Raw genomic sequence first — 20198 nt, 5'->3', positions numbered from 1 at the left:
AAGTGCTTCAAAATATTAATGAGATGAAGGATATTAATGTTCTGAATTTTACAAGGGGAATGTTTTATTTAAATGATAAATGGAAATTTAGATTCACATGTGATTATTAATCAGTCTGGTCGATTAAAAGGTCAGCATGCTTGTTTGAAAACGATTTTTTTCCCGATTAAGTCTTTTATTGACAACGTTTGTTTCTAACACACACACACACACACACACACACACACACACACACACACACACACACACACACACACACACACACACACACACACACACACACACACACACACACACACACACACACACACACACACACACACATTTCACAAGATAATATAGCTGTATATCAACAGTGTAGAATATATTTAAACACGCAAGTTTTATTAAAATTTGAATGGAGTTGGTTAATATAAAACAGAATAAACCATTTATGTCATGAAATTGTTTACTAAATGATTAAAAGTAAAACGATAATGTAATATATGTCTTATCATTGACCATTCTGAAAAACTGAGTGATCGGTAGTCAGAGATAAAGAGACTAGTATAGTGATCTAAACAAAGCAGTCAACATCCCTCATACAAAATTCCCTTTTCCAGATGGTACATCTTATCATTGTGCTATTAACCAGAAGTACCACCATTGATGTACCGCCAAGGAAATCAAAAATAGGCACAATGAGTCGGTCCACTTCCTATAAGCGTATTCGTGGGGGCTCCCGCAGAATATGATTAAAGGTATTTTAATCCTTTATTTACAAAATTATTTTACCATCAATTTTTCAAATTTATTTTGAACCATTAAGTTTTGGTACAGAATAAACCCAGAAAGAAGAAAAAAAAACTTTCTTAGTTGAAATAATTTAGTTAACATTAAAAATCTTTTATTATTAATTTATTTTTAGTTCATATCTACTGCGTTCTATTGGAAGCACATTCTTCGTGTTTCTTCAAATACTATTAGAAAAAAAAATCATATTGTGAAGATATCTGCCGAAATTAAACCGTACTTTAAAGTACCATCGGTAAATAAAGGGTTAAAGGACCACTGTAATGAGAAGATTAATAGAAAAATACTTTTTTTCGCGTAAAAGCTATCCAAATTGGAAAATTTAAAAAATATGATTGAAATGTATTCATTTAGGAATTTTGAAATGAAGGATACATTTTTGTAATTTTTAGCACTTGTTTTGATAAATAAAGTTCAACACAAGTAATATTCTGAATATTATTACTTTAATAAATTGAGTCGTCATTTTTCACAGAAATCAAATTTTGAAGCAAGATATCTGAGCACTTTTTACTTTATATGGCTAATTAATTTAACTGATTTATTTATTATTTTAATTCTGTTAGTTTTGATGTTCCGATATTTTTATACTCGTGTTTAACTAAACATCCCCTTAAATGTCGAGCCTGTTTTGAATCGAATTATCATTTTTCGATCTTATAAGATGAAATTAAATCAAAGACACTATAATTAATTTAGAAATTTCCACGTAATACGCAGACATTTCAAGTATTCTTAATATTCTCAATTCAATCAGTAAAATAGTTCTTTCCTGAAGACAGAAAATAAAATCTAATTAAATAATAAAAAAATCAAGCAGGTAAGAGGTTAAAATTCGATATAAGCGCTCTTTTTAAAGACCAACTAATTTGAAATTAGTGATGTGGCGACAAGGGTGCCGTTGTAGCTAACTTTCAGTTTTTCACATCGCTCATACATGAAGACGTTTTACCCCTAATGATGCTGTAACATTCCCCGTTTCCCAGTACTGATAAGGTATTTACAGCCAGATGTGTCGTCGCTGTTACTTACTAAACTCCTTGAGATATCCAGATGGTGGATTTTTTTACCTGGGTGGTCTCGCATCTGTTCATTAGCGACTACAGTGAAAGAACACATGTGGAATTTCTCGTCCAAGAAGTATTGATAGTACTTTCAAAGAGAAAGGGGTGTCCAAACATCTGGATGCTAGATGTTTCTCATTTTGAAAGGACCTTCCCTCGACCCACTGGAGCCGCTGAGAAAGCATATTGCTGAACCCCGATTGGCCGAAAGAGAGCTCAAATGACCAATGTAAATTAAGAGGCGGAGAGTTTTTTTAGGAGAAGAGAAGAAACGAATTGCATGCAGACTGTTGGACTACGCGCACGAGTTCGGAGTCCGAGAACCAACTGAGTTTCAAGAAAGCCTTCAACTTCGACTGTTGTCTCCTACTACAGGTGTAAATAACTATTTATTTAACCAAGATTAGAACAAGTTGTTCTATTGTATATATAGGGCTGTAAAATAAAGAGTTGTCTGGAAATTCTGCTTCGTTATTTGATCAGTCTAGATCAAGACATTACAATGCATAGAACATGTATTAGACATATGTTGCCGAACCTTCAGTAATATCGGTTATGTAATTCGAAATACTGTTATCAGACAATGCTATGGTATTCTTAGTTCGTTAAAGATACAAAAAGATGGTGAATTGTTGAGGAAAGAAATAAAAATGGTTATGCGTGTCAAAACCTTTTTAAACGATGAAATCTAGGACCGCACTCAACTTAAAGGAAATATTACTCGTGTTTTTTTCTCTATTAGAGAAGAATAACTTGTTTGTAAAGTCAGTAGATATCAGTTCGCACACAACTGTTGTCTCCTGTATTATCAATCTAACTGGACATCGAGCGAGTTCCAGCTCGACAATATCCTTTTCCATATATTGCACTACAATGTCAATTAACTGGTGATATTCGAATAATAGGCCTTAACCGCTCTATTCATTCGGTGAATGGATGTGACCAACTGCTTTCAATTTCAAATCAAAGTGATAAGCGTCAGTAACATGTCAGCAGCTGATTATGCTTTCAGGTTTTCAGACATTTTGAATAATCTGCAATTCGATTGTATCTCTTCTACTAATGATCGGCTTATGCGTTTGACTGCTGGATCTGTACATTCTAGACCCTTTGATCTAGAGTTACAAAATATTTTGGAGATTTGGAATGTCCATTTCGAACCTATTTTAAAAATTTTATGAATTAAACTGGTTGCTTCTCCGTGAAAAATTTCGAAAATATCAATGCACAAAAATGATTTTTGTGTCATTTTATAATTAAAGTATTGACTTTATAATAGATCTATTTAGTTGTTAAGCAATTTTTAGTTGGTTTTTGACAATGCCTTATTTTTTGCATAATTTTTAATAATATTTTACTTTGTAGTAATGAAATTTAAATGTTTAATATTTAATAGCATAAATTTATTCCACCGTTGAAAGTTAAGAGAGAACCATTATGTTTATTATATGCACAATTTACATGAAGAATAAACAGATGAAGTTACAACTCCATAAAAGACGATGGACATTTAGAGGACTGATTGTGCGAATATTTGTTTTCAATGACATTTTTATGTCATGAGACTTGACTCCATTTGAAGGCTTACAGTAAATAGAAAAAATAAGAAACTAGTAAAATAACAAAGTTTTTAAACGTGTTTCGTAATTTTATGTTTAAAAATTCTTTCTTGAGGCAGTTGTAAAAATCAAGTTTAGCAACGAATTTAATCGGAATGAATTGCAACCACAATTCCAGACGAATCATTTGGTTGACAAAGGCCCCAATGATAAATGTTTTCTATTTGTTGTTCATATTTTCATTAAAAAAAAAGTGTATGGACAACTTTTATACCTGAATCTTCGGAAATCGCAGTGTTTCATAAAATTTTATTGCAAATTTCAATGTAATTTTTTTATTTCGCTAAAAACGCTATTGTTGCTTTACTGCTTTTCTAAGAGCAGCTTCATGTTATGTTAGAGATAACATGAAGCTACAGAAAAAATTTCTTACATTTTAAAATGAGCATGTAATTAAAATTCAGAGAAATAATTTATTTTGACTGAAGTAAAATTTTTGTCTGAATGTATCTCCTAACTTGATGTAATCAAACCTTTTTGTTTTATGCTATATACAGTTAACTTTATGGATTGTACACGCGAATCACAACTGAAACGATTTAAATAGATCAATGCATAAGAATATTTTGTAGGACGCTCTATTTTCTTTGTGAATGGATGTTCATCACTGTTCTATTTTTTTTTTCTGAATTTCTTTTACAAGCGGGAAATAAAATTGGCTGAAAGTCAACTAGGCTCGTTTGCATTCTTTTAGTACCAACTGCAGGCCGAAAAAATGTTTTGTCTGTATTCCGTTTAATGACCTGTGGATTTTTTTTCTTATGACTCATGACTCCGTTTGGTTAATTGATAATTATTTTCGCTAACAACCTAACAGTCGAAAGAATTTTATAACAATAATTTAACTTTTTCTCACAACACTTGCCTGCTTAGAATATTTCCTCCTAGATGCTAAATAAATCGCAGAAAAAATAAAATGACACAGAATGAAAGTTATAAAAAAAGACCTTATCTTTTTTTTACTGGTTTGTGGAGTCGCTTAAAATAATGAAGACAAAGGCTAGTTGTAAAAGTTTTTGGAAAAATGTTTATGTTTTTAAATGTATTCTCGATTCTATGACTCCTGTTTATTTTTATACCTTAAATATTCATTCATTGTACGCATAAAAACATCAAAATTGTTTGTCAATTTTAGTGCGAGAAATATTTTTTTCAAAACTAGTTGACTGATACAACTTGCTCAGGGAATAGTGCAAATTGTAAGAATAAAATCATTTATTCTGTCTTTTTTATAAATAAAAATACACAAGGAATTCGTTAATTACTATCACTTAGTATAATGATAGTGATATCAAGTGGTTTATAATAAAATACAGCTAAAATTATTAACTAATCTACATAGAATTCAGTCAGCCTCAGAATTGTCATAAACGCAAGCGAATAGCAAACTACTTTCTATCACACTCACATTTTGTGCCCGGAATTTTCAAATGAAGCATTGAATCCATTTTTCTTCTAACCATTTAACTCGCTTTTCTTTCCCTTTTACATTCGCATCAGAATTGGGCGAATGCAGCCTGCTTTAGGGAATGGCCTCTTTTAATGTCTTGGACTACAGGCCAGAGTATTCCTGGTTTGAAATCTAATTTCACCGAAGAACCAATATATAAATAGATTTGGTATGCGCTAAATCTGTCGGTCCTGAATGTCCATCTGCTGCTCTCCTGTTGTTTCAAATTACTGTCTTTTCGAGTAGTATAAATTCTTTTTTTCATTCCTCATGTAAATTTGATAATTAGCAGAATGTTTTTTTTTAATTCTTTCAACAAGGAAAATTATGCGATTCAATATTTGATGAAACAATGAAAACGGTTTGAATGCCATTGCAATAATGTTGTTAAAAATCATGCAAAAAATGTTTTTTTAGTTGTGAAAATTTATCCAAGCTATTAACGACCATTTATCATAAAAAAAACTTAAAGTGGTGCTGGCAAAATTTTGGATATAACCTTTATATTTGCTCAGATTTTTATATCTGCTTTCAATGAATCCCATTACTGAGCCGAATTAACTGTAAAAAAATCAAATTTTTTCTGAGAACTAATTTATGTAGTCGGCATCAGGAAATTTGGGGCTGCGGTGGCTTGGTGGTAAGGTCTCGACTTCGGAATCGGAGGGTTTCAGGTTCGTGCCCCGATTCCACCGAAGAACCGTCGTGTAAGGGGGTCTGTTGCACGTTAAATTCGTCATGATCAAACGTCCTCCCGCTGGTGTGGCGTGGTGTGGAGAGGGGGTGCCAGCTCAAGTATCGTCCTCGTCATCTGACCTAGGTTCAAAATTATAAGGTCCGTCCCAAAATAGCCCTAGTGTTGCTTTAAAAGGGACGTTAATATAACTAAACTAAACGTAGCTGATTTAATAATCTGTCTTGCATTGAACTGCTACTTATTTATTGACTGCTTTAAAAACATAATGAAGCGATGTATGCTGATTTTCATTAAATATTTTGAAATTAAATGTTGAAGATGAATCACTTAACATAGATGAAGATGAATCACTTAACATAGATGAAGATGAATCACTTAACATAGATGAAGATGAATCACTTAACATAGATGAAGATGAATCACTCAACATAGATGAAGATGAATCACTTAACATAGATGAAGATGAATCACTTAACATAGATGAAGATGAATCACTTAACATAGATGAAGATGAATCACTTAACATAGATGAAGATGAATCACTTAACATAGATGAAGATGAATCACTTAACATAGATGAAGATGAATCACTTAACATAGATGAAGATGAATCACTTAACATAGATGAAGATGAATCACTTAACATAGATGAAGATGAATCACTTAACATAGATGAAGATGAATCACTTAACATAGATGAAGATGAATCACTTAACATAGATGAAGATGAATCACTTAACATAGATGAAGATGAATCACTTAACATAGATGAAGATGAATCACTTAACATAGATGAAGATGAATCACTTAACATAGATGAAGATGAATCACTTAACATAGATGAAGATGAATCACTTAACATAGATGAAGACGAATCACTTAACATAGATGAAGACGAATCACTTAACATAGATGAAGATGAATAATACTCACAACACTTAGTCTTCACTAGGCAGCTGCTATAAAATCAGCAATAGCAAGAAGTGCTTCTTGGCTTTTGTTAAACACGCTCGATTTCGGTAATTGCGTTTCTGTATTCCCACTTGCAAAACTTTTAACCAATCGAATCGGTTATATGTATACCTAACAATAATTAACATTTTTTAATACTTATTTGCTCGATAACAATGAAGATTTTATGTAGGCACATAAAACGTTTATTAATAAAAAAAAAAAACAACCCTAACCTAAGAAAATCTAATGATTAGGTTATGGAATAGCTCATTTTCATTTCCAAATGAGTCATATTTCTCATACAATGTTCAAATGAGACGTTGATATTGAATCTTTTCTATTGCGTCATTATTTTGAGCTATTTTTTTCACGACATCATATTATGCAATTGTTTAATGATAATTAACAGCTGTCTGTTCGATAGTCGTAGTGACATGAAAATATATTAGTTCAGGCGCGCTATTAAAAAAAAATGCCTGATTAAGTTGTCCATTTGCCCCTGGACTCTCTTTAACTATGGCGTAGAATAATTAATAAAAAAGAGAAATAATCTAATAAAGATATCAATTAAAATTATCTATTTTAAACACAAATAAAAAACACTAATTTATTTTTAAATTAGATTTGCTCTAATAATTATAAAAAATGCGCTAATTTAATATAAACAGCAAACTAAATTAAAATTCCTAAGATTTAATTAAACTTTTAAGGTAAAAATTAGAATTATATAACCAAAGAAAATGTAAATGAAATGCAAACAGGAAATCTTTAATTTATTCTGTGGCAATTATTTTCTTCAACTTTGAACTATATATCTTGACATCATCCATGAATTTTGCATAAATAATTTAGTTTTTTTCCAATATTTTTAAAGCACTTAATGTAAATTAAACAGATTTTAATTAGATTTTACAGATTAAATATGATAACAGGACAGTGAGAGGATGATCTGTTAATATTTAAAAAAATACTTGTGTTTAAAAAGGGGAAAAAACAATTTTTTTATTTTTGTTGAATAATTCTATTATAAACATCGAATGAGTCATTCTTCGACAAATTCTATTTTTTAACTATTGAGCTTGCGTCTCAAATGCAAACCTTCTAAAATTGTTTTGTTTTTCAGCGAAAGCAAAAGAAAATATTAAGATTAATCCGATGGAAAGACGTTAGTTTTATTTCTAAAACATATTTCAGATTTTTCATCAAATTACTCAACAAATACATCTACGACAACATTTTCTTTTTATTCATCATGTTTTCATAGACTTATTTCTTTTTAAACATAATTTTGTCATCTTTCTTTCAAAGATATACATCTTCATTAAATAAGAAAAATATGTTCTGTGCAAAATTATAACGCAATTAACTATATTCCGCATAACTTTAATTTGAATTTTTTTTGTCACAACTCGGTACATTTTGGAAGATAATTTAATTATTCTTCGGTGCCGCTGCTAATTAATTGATGAACGTTTCATTTGGGAGTACCTTATAATAAACACTTTTCTTAATTGTGTAAGAAATATTTTGTGGATATATATTATAAAAATAATTGCTACAAGTAATTAAAGCTACCATCTACCATTGTTTCTGTCATTTATTTTGTAGTAATAAACTAAATATATCTGGCATTACTAATCGTATAGTAATGCTATTTAAAAGTTGGGTTGAATGAACATTCCATTTGAATCTAAAAAAAAAAAAAAATCTGTTTATAGGAATTTTTTTAAGTGGTTTAGAGAGAAAGTATTCTCTTTTTCTTCTGGTTCGTTTGCTTATTACTATAAAATTAAACAATATTTAAATACCCTTTTTCAATTCTTAAATCTAAAGTGACAGAAAATATAATTAATTTATTTCAAAAATACAAATATATCATGAAGAAAATGTAAGAATTGTTGAGGAAGAAATTATTTGATTATTGTATATTGTGGGAAAGGGATTTGGAAATAAATTGTATTCTGGACATAAAATACGTTAAGAAAATGTTTAGAGAATGTTAAAAAAAAATAAATGTTTAGAAAGAATAAAGTATTTTAGAGAAGTACATTATTTCAATGCATTAATCTGGGGTTCATAGGTTTACATTCAATTACTGAGTTTACATTTCAATGTACATGAAAGATGAGCCAATATTGTTGAATTTGCTTTTATTGGTGCAAATGAATTTCATCCAACAATCTTTTTGAAATAATTAATACAATTGATATCTTTATTTACTATAATCGTTAACTATCTCAGACATTTGTCAACAAACAAGTTCTTGTTCTTATAATTTATCAAACAATTTATAAAATTTTTTTTCTGTATTTATGAAAGCATTACTGCCAGGTAATTTCAGAAAAGTATATATTAACTAGTTACGTGAAATAAAAACTTTCGTATTAATTTTAAGGAGTTCCTTTAAAATTGCCACGCGTTTTTAAAAATTATGTCATGGATGAAAATTTATTTTTGTTTTAAAAGTATACAGTGTATATGATCTCTCTAATCATGGCTCATTAGCTTATTCATAAACTGTTAGAAATAAGAGTGACGTAAAAAAAAATATTTTACGTTATTTAGTTGGTAAATGTAATGCTAAAAGACAAACTTGACATATTTTAACAGGCCCCACCCCATATCCATTCCATTAGTCATTTATAGTACAACGTTTTTTTTACAATAGTAATCAAAGCAAAAAAATGTTCTATTCTGAGTAAAATTGATCTAATTATTTTAGACAACTTCAACACTGCCCGGGAGATTTCCACCATTCCAAGTAAGTTGTTTTTTTCAAAGCCAATTCTAATTGGCATAATATAATGAAATACAAATTTCATAACACGTACAATTTCAGTCACAGAAGAGTGCCAAGTTTGTTGTATTAAATAAGAAAAGTATGATATGAAAAATATAGAAATTAATAAAAACTGTAATTTTTTCTATTATCACTTTTATTTTACATTTATTCACTATATAAATTAGGCCATTTACAGAATTTTCCAAATTGGAATATCCTTTATGGTTCATGAATTATCTACTGGATCAGGATTAGAATGGGCACTCTGCGTATCTTTTTTTTATTACTATTAAACAAAATTATTTTTTCAATTTATCAAGCATTTTTCTTGAATCCCCTATCGGTTATTTCATGTTTATGAAAACATATTACAAAAAAGTGGCTTGAGATAGAAAATGACATATTCAATTAATATTTTGGTGTACTCACTCCAGTAAATTTAAATGTCTCAGAGTTTGGTGAAACCCATTGAACTCTCAGATTATTTCACTTTATTACCGAGTTAAGACATCTTCATCAATATTAGAGTAAATCCTTCACTTGAGAGCAAGGATCTAACTCTTAACTTTCCTTCAGGCAATAGGGATATTATTAGGTATTTTTTTTTAACTCGAACCCTTTTAGATATCTTCGAGGATTAGGGATTAAATGAATTTCGGCCATGACGCTAGAAGATCGATTTCGATCGCTTAGACTGCAGCTCACAAAGACAAGTTCTGTTTTTTTATTTTCTTCTCGCCAACTTTGGCGAATAGTTGATTCGCCTGGAATATTGGTTATGTTTATGTTGTTATGAACAGTCGTATTCATAATTCCGTCAACGGAATCTTTTTAAACGAAAAATTGTCATTGACATTAAAAACCGGGTTATTTTGTCTTACATTTATTCTATACTTTAAAATAGTATTACATTTTCTGTTCATTGAGTAAACCATCCAAATGGAGTTAAGACTCATAACATAGTAGTACTATTAAAAAGATAACTTTCCAATTTTCTCTTTAATATAACTTCCCTATATATTCATGTAAACTAAATAGATATTAAACAGAATTTTTCCTCTTTAGCTTTCAATCATGGAAAAAAATAATCAGACCATTGAAATTCGAGGGAACAATGAAAAAGGCATAACTTTCAATGCAATAATCAAATGTATATTTTTAAGTTAATAAAGTTTATAGTAAAATATAATCAAAAATATAGTTTAAAATTGTGTTAAAAAATATATAGAAAAAAGAGAAAATTCAGAAAAATGTTTAACGACTAAATTGGTATCATTAAGAAAACAATTTTTAATATATTGTGACAGTGTAAAAATATGTTTACTACAATAAAATTTTTTGGAATTATGGCAAAAAAAAACCCTTTCAAAGTGTATATGTGTCAAACTTGTCAACCTTATTTTAAGCGATTTGGCATGTAGAGTACCAAGAGTTCCAAGAGAGTGAGAACCCAATAATAAGAGGGAAATGGAGAAAACTAATTGATTGCTATACAAAAAAATGGCTGTTTGGACAGCCCATTGGCTCAATAAGCAAATTTTCAATTGAATCAGTTTTAAAACAATCGGAGTAAAATATAGTTATATGTTTTGGAAATATTGTTACAATGCAAAAATTACTATATGGGTTATGAATATCTAGTAGCATAAAAGGTTATTAATTTGCATTGAGAAATTGATATGAAGAGATTCAATGAAAACGATTTTATCAGTAACTTATCATTGATATTAATGATTAGTTGAGAGAATAAAATCTGAATTAAATGAGGAAGTCTTAATCATACATCCCCTGAAATATATTTTTTATGATATTTTAAAACTGAGAACATTTGCTGCAGAGAAAGCTTTGTCTTGCAACAGTAATATTTTTTCTTAAGAAACAATGTGAAGCTGAAACAACACAAGAAAGCTATGTTAACTTAATTAAGGTGACGCAGCGTACAGGCCACTCGCCAACAATATTTAATTAAAAACATCTCGACTGCGAGTGGAATCTTCATCTAAGAAGTGTATTTTTTATTTCAGAACTGAGGATTTCTTTTTGCTTTATAAAATATTCGCAAGTTAAAACCTGAAAAAAAAACATCGTTAAGATCAAAAAATAAAATAAAGCCGGTTTTATTGATTTCTTTGAAAACATATGCAATTATTTTCACCCCTAATTTGTTAGAAATAAATATAAAAACACAAAATAATTATGTCCTTAATGGCTCCAAATCCAAAATAACGCATACCAGGGACTAATATAATTGTGTTCATAAGGTTTTATTTTCAGAAAAGATGAGAGTATAAAAATTTTTGGATTATAAAAAGTTTGTCTTGCATGCTTTTTTTACTTTCTAGTATACGAAATATAGAGAAAATATTGTAATCGTCAAAACATTCGAATTTTGACGAAACTTTACGTTTGGCACCTCCCGATTCCTAAAAAACACTTTTTTGGCATTGTGTTAGTCAGTCTGTCTGTGAATATGATAACAGAAAAAAACTTCGATGAATAAGATTCGATACATGTATTTTCGACTTAATTTGTTGATTTCTATCAAATTTTGAACAAAACTCCTTTAGAGGAAGTTTGCCTGTCTAGTTGTTCGAACAAAAGGAATTCCATTATTAGAACGCCGGAGTCCTGGCATAGGAGTAGCGCGTATTCCCCGTGATCTGGGCTTCCCGGGTTCGACTCCCGCTTCGGGCATGGTTGTTCTTCTATCTGTGAGGTGTGTGAATGTGCCCCCCTCTGTAAAAAGGGGTGTGCAAGCGAATGTGACGCATGAAGTAGCCAAGTCGTATACTTTTGGCCCTAGTTGGCGTTACAAAAACAAGAGACGTTCTCTCGGTTTAAATCGCTGGTCTTCAGTGGGCTTGTAAAGTGCCATAAGTCACAACACAACAATTATTACAACACGCAAAGCGCTAGGTAGATAAAATTTGGTATGCATGTTTAGCATCTTAAGTATAGATTTTTATCAAATTTTGAACATAATCTATCAAATGGTTGAGCGTCCGTCTGAAATATCAGTTGCATGTTAACACCATAATTCATAAACGTAATGGTTTAAATCAAAGAAATTTGATATATTATCTTGTGTTTACAATTCAGTTTTATGCAAAAAGTTCAAAATACATATTCTCACGATAAATGAAGTAAAAATGCTAGAATCAATTATATTTCATAACTATTGTTCATCAATGACATCCAAGGCATTCGCTTACATAAGGCCTTACCCAAGGCTCATAGCATTACTAGAGGGATGAAAATACAAATTTTCTTCTATAACATGCGAGAAAATTTCGGGAAAGACTACTTCGCCTATTATTTGTCTATTTGTTATTTTGATCTTAATTATTTAATTATTTTATGATTTCGTTTATTTATTTTGCATTTGAATTTAACATGGCTTGTCAATGACTGCAACGATGGAATTTTGTACCTGAGGTTTTACTCAATTTTCGGTGGGTGTGCTCTTTGAAATTTTGTATTCGATATAAATTCATTAGCTTATATTTTATTATTAAATATATTACTTCCGGTGAATTTTGATTGCATAGGTGGGATGGCATTTGGTAGTAAATTTGAAAAGAAGTGGTTGTGAAGTTTCATTAAGTTTATAACATATAAATTTATCATTTGATATTTGATAGATTTTGTCATACATGTAATGAGTTTAATGCGTTCATTTAACAAAAAATTTTTTTTCTTAATTTTTAACTTGTTTTTAGCCATTAAGTATTTTGTATTGAATTAAATAATTTCATTATTTTCATTCATTTTTTTAGTGAAAAAAAAAAACGAATAATAAAAATTTAACAACATCGTTGGAGAACCGAATTTATAGTTTAGTCTGAAAATTCTAAATTGAAATGAGGCGCTTACTTCGCATATATAGTGCAAGTAATTATTTTAAATTGTAATCGTGTTTTTATTTATCCATGTTTCAATATCTGAATCCAAAGATAAATTTTAAAAATTTCTAAAAAAATTATGATTAAATTACAACAAAGAAGTATACTTTCAAGTGAAATTATTTTAAGACACACTTTACTGGTTTTTTGAAAAAATTCTACACCTCTATACAGAATTTTTATAATTAAATTCATATAAAAAATGCTTAAAAATATACAAAATATTTCATGATGATTCTAATAGTCTTAAATGTTAATAATAAAAGACTGTTGTATGAAAAGGAGTTTTTTTACATTATGTCTTTTGCTTGTTTATTTCCAGTCATTAGTTTCTTTATAGTTTAAAAGAATAAAAAATGAATTCCATGGACACAGTTTGCTATTTTTGGTCTTTTTTTATACATTCATTCATAATGTAAAGAAATGATTTGCAGTATAAATAAAAATCTACAGTAATGGCCAAAATTGTTGAAAGTGTTTGAAAAAAGTGCATTGTGAAAAATGTAAAAATTATGAAAGCTCATTACTTTAACAGTATTTTCAGTAATATAATTGTTATATATGATTTTAATGATAATTTAAACAAAAATGTAAAGTATTAAATTATGTTAAAAAAAGCATAAAAATTTGCCTTCGTCTATGAAAATGCATATTCTTCATTTAATGTAGCATGAGTACTTAAATTGCTCATAAATGTAGTCTCTTGTTATCAATAAAATAATTAAATGTTTTGAAGATGAGAGAAGATCGTTTTCCCATAATTCATGTGATTTCTGTCAAGTTGCTCACCGTATTATTGTATCCTTCTATTTTCTGAGTTGTTAAAACATAAAAAATAATAGAAATAACACAGAAAATTACCCCCCCCCCAAAAAAAACACATTGTGAAGTTTTACTGTTTCATAAACAAGACTTATGTTGTAAGGAGATTAGAAGGAAAATTTGTCTAAATGTATCTGAGGGGGTATTTCTAAATTTTTGAAGAAAACTCAGTCATTAGAGAACCAAATTGGTAAAGGAAGGGACAAATGCAAAAGTGAAATGGAGTTATGCAATGTGAAGTGGAGGATGAAAACCATTCAATCCAGATTGCAGAAATTTTATTTAAACATAAAAATTTCACAAGAAAAATAAATTTTCAATCTGAAATAAATTTTGGAATGATTAAACAGTGGAAAACTATGTTAACTGGACAGCAGAACAATGGATTTGGAGTTATGAGACCAAAATCTCACTATTTGGTAGTGATAGCAAAAAAAAAAAAAAAAAAAAAAAAAAAAAGCGCTAGAAGAATAGGAAAATATTTTTATCTTGATTTTCGCCTGCTATTGAATAGTCTGTTAGTGTTGTAATCTGAAGTCTAATAACAGCAAAAGACATCGGCAGAATTTATACGATTAATGGAAATTTAAAAGCCGCCAAAAATATATTAATAAATATTCATTCCTATTGGTGGCTCCCGCATGTGACTTTTTTCAAGATACTGAAGAATTTATATTTCAGCAGATTTCATACAATGACACGTCATGTTGCCATTGTACGAAAAATTGCTTTCAAAACAATCATATTTCACTATTGGAATAGCCTAGACCTTTATCCAGTCGGAAATCTGCGAAGCCGGTGAAAGAAACTTGCTACGCAGAAGCAAACCACAAATAAAACCCAATTGATTGAAATAATAATTCAAGCATGGCATCATAGTGTAACAGCTGAGGAAGTAAAAGGATTGATAAATTTCACGGGACTGTGTTGCAAATCCGGAACTGATGCTCAATATTACTCAACTAAATATTTATTGCGTAATTGAGAAGTTTTTGCATATGTCATTATTTCTATGTTATCTTTTTATTCTTTATAACTGCTGTACTAACACAATTATTTGCCCTAAAAATTTCTGTAAAGATTTGATTGAATTACCTTCAAAATGATTTCCAGCTTTAAGATGTTTTCTTTTAATAAAATTGTTGTTATGAGCCATCAAATCTTGAAAATGCTCTTACGAAAAGTTTCCCACAATTTTGGCCACTGTTGTTCTACATTAATCGCTTTTATATCCAACAATCTTTTCCCAAGGCCTGTTTATTATCATTCAATTTCTCAGATTAGTTTTTTCCCATTGAGTTTTATTCCTTTAATCAAATGCACTGTCAAATAACATGCCGTGTAAAGTTCAATATTATTTTAAGTGGTTCCCTGTTGGCGCATTACAAAATGTTTAGAAAAAGAAAACGAAATATTTTAGCTCATAAAACCTTAGATTTTCATTTGTTTTGAACGGCTGCAAGATTACATTAAAATTTATAATAAAAGATCACTCTTTTCTTAGGAACTTAGATTTAAGTGCGTCAACAGAGTTTAGTACAGATTTGCAGGATGCAATTCATGGCGTTATTTATTGCTTGCAAGGAATTCAAAATGTTAAAAATTAGAGAAGGCACATTGATAAATAATTCGATTATAAGCATTAAATAAATTCTTTTTTTTAATTTTTATGAAATCGAATTGCTATGACAATATCCAGGGTGACTATAAACAAACCTTAGATATATGGGCCTCTAGAGATGAATACAATTTCTTCAGGTCAAGGAATCTAAAAGAAATTGTAGATGAAAATATTTTAAAATATGGGTTCAAAAAGGATGTACAAACCAACAATTATATTTATGGGAAAATTGCGGAATTTTCAAACAGCGACCCCTATTTTTCTTGATAAATTCTAATATTTTAATTAAAAATCATGAATTGCGTTGGAGTGTTACTTATAAAACACCGAAGTAAGACAAAGAATAAAATCAAATGAAAGCAATGGATAAAAGAAGCGCAGTCAGAAAAGCAAAACATCTCATTGTATTTGCATGCGATCGTATTTATAATCGGAAACACTTTATATGCTGCAGATGGTGAATATTACTGAAGTATGTACGACAGGAAAAGGAGTCAGTTCAACCATTCTGTTGGCATCGTTTGTATCAGATATAGTTTAAAGCATTGAATATGTATACCTTTTATTTGATTTATTCCAGATTTAATGACTCCCAGCAATCAGATAAAACCATAGAAACATGAAATGGCAAAATAATTTTATTACCAATTTTATTTATTGTTAATAAATATATGATAGGATGTTCAAGTAGGAAAACATGCTAAATCCACACGTCAGATAAAACTGCCGATATTCAGGAATGGTGTAACTGGTCAGTATTGCCTCATGGTCACTTCTCTATAATATCCAAGTTGTAAAACCTTCGGAAGCAATAAGCATCTTAAAAAAAAATTAAGGTTCGGACATGAAGGTTCTCGTCTCGCATGCATAAAATATTACAAACGACGTAATAACGAAGTCACGTCATAGTGACGTATCACCATGACGTAATACTTCGAATGGATATTAAAGTGAAATTTTATTTTTGAGTTCACAGTGATTCAAAGGTTACCTGTTACCACGGCTATAGTAGGACTCATTAGTGAAATCTAGAAATAGTTGGCTATGTACCAATTATAGCATCTAAAAATGTTAGAGGTTACAGAAACATGGATATATTTGAGCAGGTATTTGCTCATAATTAACCGATAATACTTACAAGTCTAACCCACATTTTCTTCCCGTTCGTTATATCTTTATCGATATACATTAAGTAAGAATTTTCAGTTCCAATTTTGGTGGGAATTATTACTAGTCTCAATTAGTAATATATAACCATTTCTAATGTACCTTTATGAGGATTGCTGTTTTAATTCAAAAGAGATGCGACTGGGGAAAACCACTTCTCGCATTTTAATACTGAGAACAAAATGTATATTTAACTATGACACCATTTTTTTTATTAATAATACATTAAGAGAGAATACAAGATAATTGCGATGGGAAATAAATGCGATATATAATAAAGCGAGTCTCTGGTAACAAACTGAGATATTACTTTAATTTCAAATACAGCTTTAATGGCAGAAAATTACAAATTACTAGAATCTAAAGTCTTTCAAAAAAGTATGTTTACCCTTCGAAAGAATTAACAAATTACCTAGAAAATATCATTCTAAGCATTGCTTAGACTTTGAGAATATCTTAATTTGAAACATGAAATGGCTCTAAAAGCGATTGTATTCGTTTGGAAGAGAGAATCCTTTTGAAGTTATATATGCACATATTCAGATAGCAAGCGTCTGCATTAAGATATGGTGATACAGCCAGGATTCGCGTAATTGAATTTATGCAGCAAATATTAACCAGAAACCTGCAATATCTAGATTCCTTGGAATGCTTTAGACAAAGTTAAATTCCTTGCCACTTTGTACCTTCTAATAGAAAATAGGCGATATTTTGTTCAAGATATATTGAAAATTTATGAAATTCTGTCGTTATGAACAACGACAATTAATTCGTAATATAGAAACTGTTAATGAAGAGGCTTATTCATTTATACAGCTAATGGAATAATTTTTTGCAATATTCTATACATAGCAATATAGCAAATATTGTTAAAATTTGGATTTGAATTTATGATGAATTTTCTCTTTTGTGGCCTTACTGAGCTTGAAAAACAATTTTGGAATTATACTTGTTTACTTTACTTATCGTCAACTAAAGCACACAACAAGCAAGAGAAATTATATTTAATATAGAATTTTACAAAAAAAAAAAATCTATTGAAGTTTGATGAAATCCGCCCACTTGAAGTCTATTTTAGTCCGTTTGCATATGAATAGGATAACTTGAAAACACAACTAAATAATTGGATAAACTCTTTAACTTAATCTTTCTTTAGAAATGTAGATCTGTACAATATTTTAGTCCAAATCTTTAACAGGTTTCATTATTTGTCGGTTTGATTATGATAACTCAGAAATACCACATGTTTGTTGAGTCAATCTTAATTTGTGATCTTTAGAATTAGATTGCAGATTTGAGTTCAGTTTTCGGCTTAACATGTGTATTTCTTGTTTGTTCGTGTGTTTATGCATCCATATTCAATTATTAAAAAGCACAAACAAGAACAATAAACTAAATATATATAATGTTGGCATCGAATTTTGAGTCTAATCATTAAATAGAAAGTGATCCAAAACACTTGCTTCATACACTATAATCTTCTATTATATTTCACTACAGAAAGAAAGTATATAACGCGTCGTACAGTGCAAATATATTTATTGCAATATTTTATCATAATGACGTTTTTTTCTTAAATTATACTGACAATACATTTATAAACTATTTTTTTAAATCTTTATTTTTCGAATATTTTGTTAGTATTTTTGAAGTTACATGCTTATGAATAATTAGCCTGTTTTTTTTTTTATTAGATTAGATTTATTTGATTAGATTGATCTGTGCATGTAAAATGTGTTTGAAGGCGTAAACAAGGGTTGGCTATAAATAATTTATCCTTTCTTATAAATATCTACAACCAAGATTAACGGACCGAATGAAACAATATTTCATATATAGAACGTAGAATCAATGGATGTGCGAAATTTGCGTAATAAAAAAAAAATAATATCCCCAATGTATATTTTTGCACAGAGAGGGTTAACACAGTGTAAATGTTGCACGTAAGAGACGCTTATGTCGATTATAAAAATGTTTTCAACAAATTTTATGACATACAATTCCATATGTGAGTTTTTTTATTTCTAGAATGTGAAAGAAAGTTTGTATAATTGAATTGAATTTTAAGTCGATTGCAATTATTTACTCTTTTATTCCGACAGCTATGTTCTTTCTCATACGCATATTGTTACAAAATTTTCTTTGCAGAATTCCTTTCCCTGTGCCTTTTTTTGGTGTGCATATAAAAATTTGGTTCCGTTTCAATAATTAATTTTAGCTTCAGAAACCTCCAAAACAAAGAGACCTATTTTATGAATACCTTGTATTTTTTGTATGTTGATTATTGGTCTATATTTTTGTATTTTCCTTTGTGTTAAAGCATGTGGCATTACAATAGCATTTTTTATAGTGTGCCTTCTTAATAAATTTATACGGGATGTTCTGTTAAGGGGTCGACTACACAAATAATTGTTAATAAACAAAAATAGGAATAGTAGATAAAAATAAATTACATTGAGAGGGTGATCATAGGTTAAAAGCATGTAGGTTTCGATGTCAAGATGGAACGACAACAATATAATAATAACTACAAAAATTTCATCAATTATTAGAAGAGTTATCAGAAGTAGTGACCACTGATATCATTGTATTGTCTATATAATGTAAAAATGATACGCGCTTGAAGGTACCGGATATGGTTTTGATATCTGCCATAGACAACAATCTACACAATGAGATCTTTCGTTGAGTCTATAAGCATTATATAAATGACTGATTTAAGACGATCTCATAGGAAAAAGTTGAGCAAATTTAGATCCGGCGAACCTGAAGGCCAAGCAGTGAGTACCGGTCAAGCAAATCCGGTTTATCTCTTTGGGTATGTACCATATAGCTGTTTATGTACCTCTCGGGAAAAATGTACAAAGGTACCATCATGCATGAACCACATACCCTGTTTCATTATGTCAGGTACAATTTGCAACATTTTAGGAAGGACGTTTTGCAGAAAAACAAGGTATGTTGCTCTCTTCAGCTGTTCTGACAGCAAGCATGGCACCAAGACATCCCATCTACTTTGTGACACTAAGTTTTTGTTGGGATTTCCATAGTTCACTGGCATAAGGATTATATATTGATTACGTGTGTACATATTTTGAGTACTGTCAAAGATTTCTGTATTCACAATTTACATGTGTTTTTTGCAATTTTCATCTTTCCAAAGTGATTTGTGACAATGTGCACTATTGAGTTTCTTTTTCCTTTTGTTGCCTACTTGAACTACTACTTTGAGTTTGTTGATCCCCTGAGAATACTGTTTTTGGGTTTTTCTTTTCTCATTGGTTTTACATATGTGTCTCGATGATTGCATTTATTATTAACGAGGATT

General features: G+C 29.7%; 1 protein-coding gene across 1 annotated transcript; it reads right to left on the bottom strand.

Annotated features, from left to right (window-relative positions):
- Window positions 1-5860: 5860 nt before the first annotated feature.
- LOC129966348 (serine-rich adhesin for platelets-like) lies at window positions 5861-6532 on the bottom strand. Its single transcript, XM_056080769.1, has one exon. The coding sequence runs from the start codon at window positions 6530-6532 to the stop codon at window positions 5861-5863; it is 672 nt and encodes a 223-aa protein (XP_055936744.1).
- Window positions 6533-20198: the final 13666 nt, after the last annotated feature.

The sequence above is a fragment of the Argiope bruennichi genome, chromosome 4 (genome assembly GCF_947563725.1).
Source record: "Argiope bruennichi chromosome 4, qqArgBrue1.1, whole genome shotgun sequence".
Taxonomy (NCBI): domain Eukaryota; kingdom Metazoa; phylum Arthropoda; class Arachnida; order Araneae; family Araneidae; genus Argiope; species Argiope bruennichi.
The sequence above is the reverse complement of the archived record's forward strand: the minus strand, read 5'-3'. Positions and strand labels throughout refer to the sequence as shown.

Excerpts from the sequence above, each read along its gene's own strand:
- LOC129966348 (XM_056080769.1), bottom strand. The coding sequence starts at position 6,532 with ATGTTAAGTGATTCGTCTTCATCTATGTTAAGTGATTCGTCTTCATCT.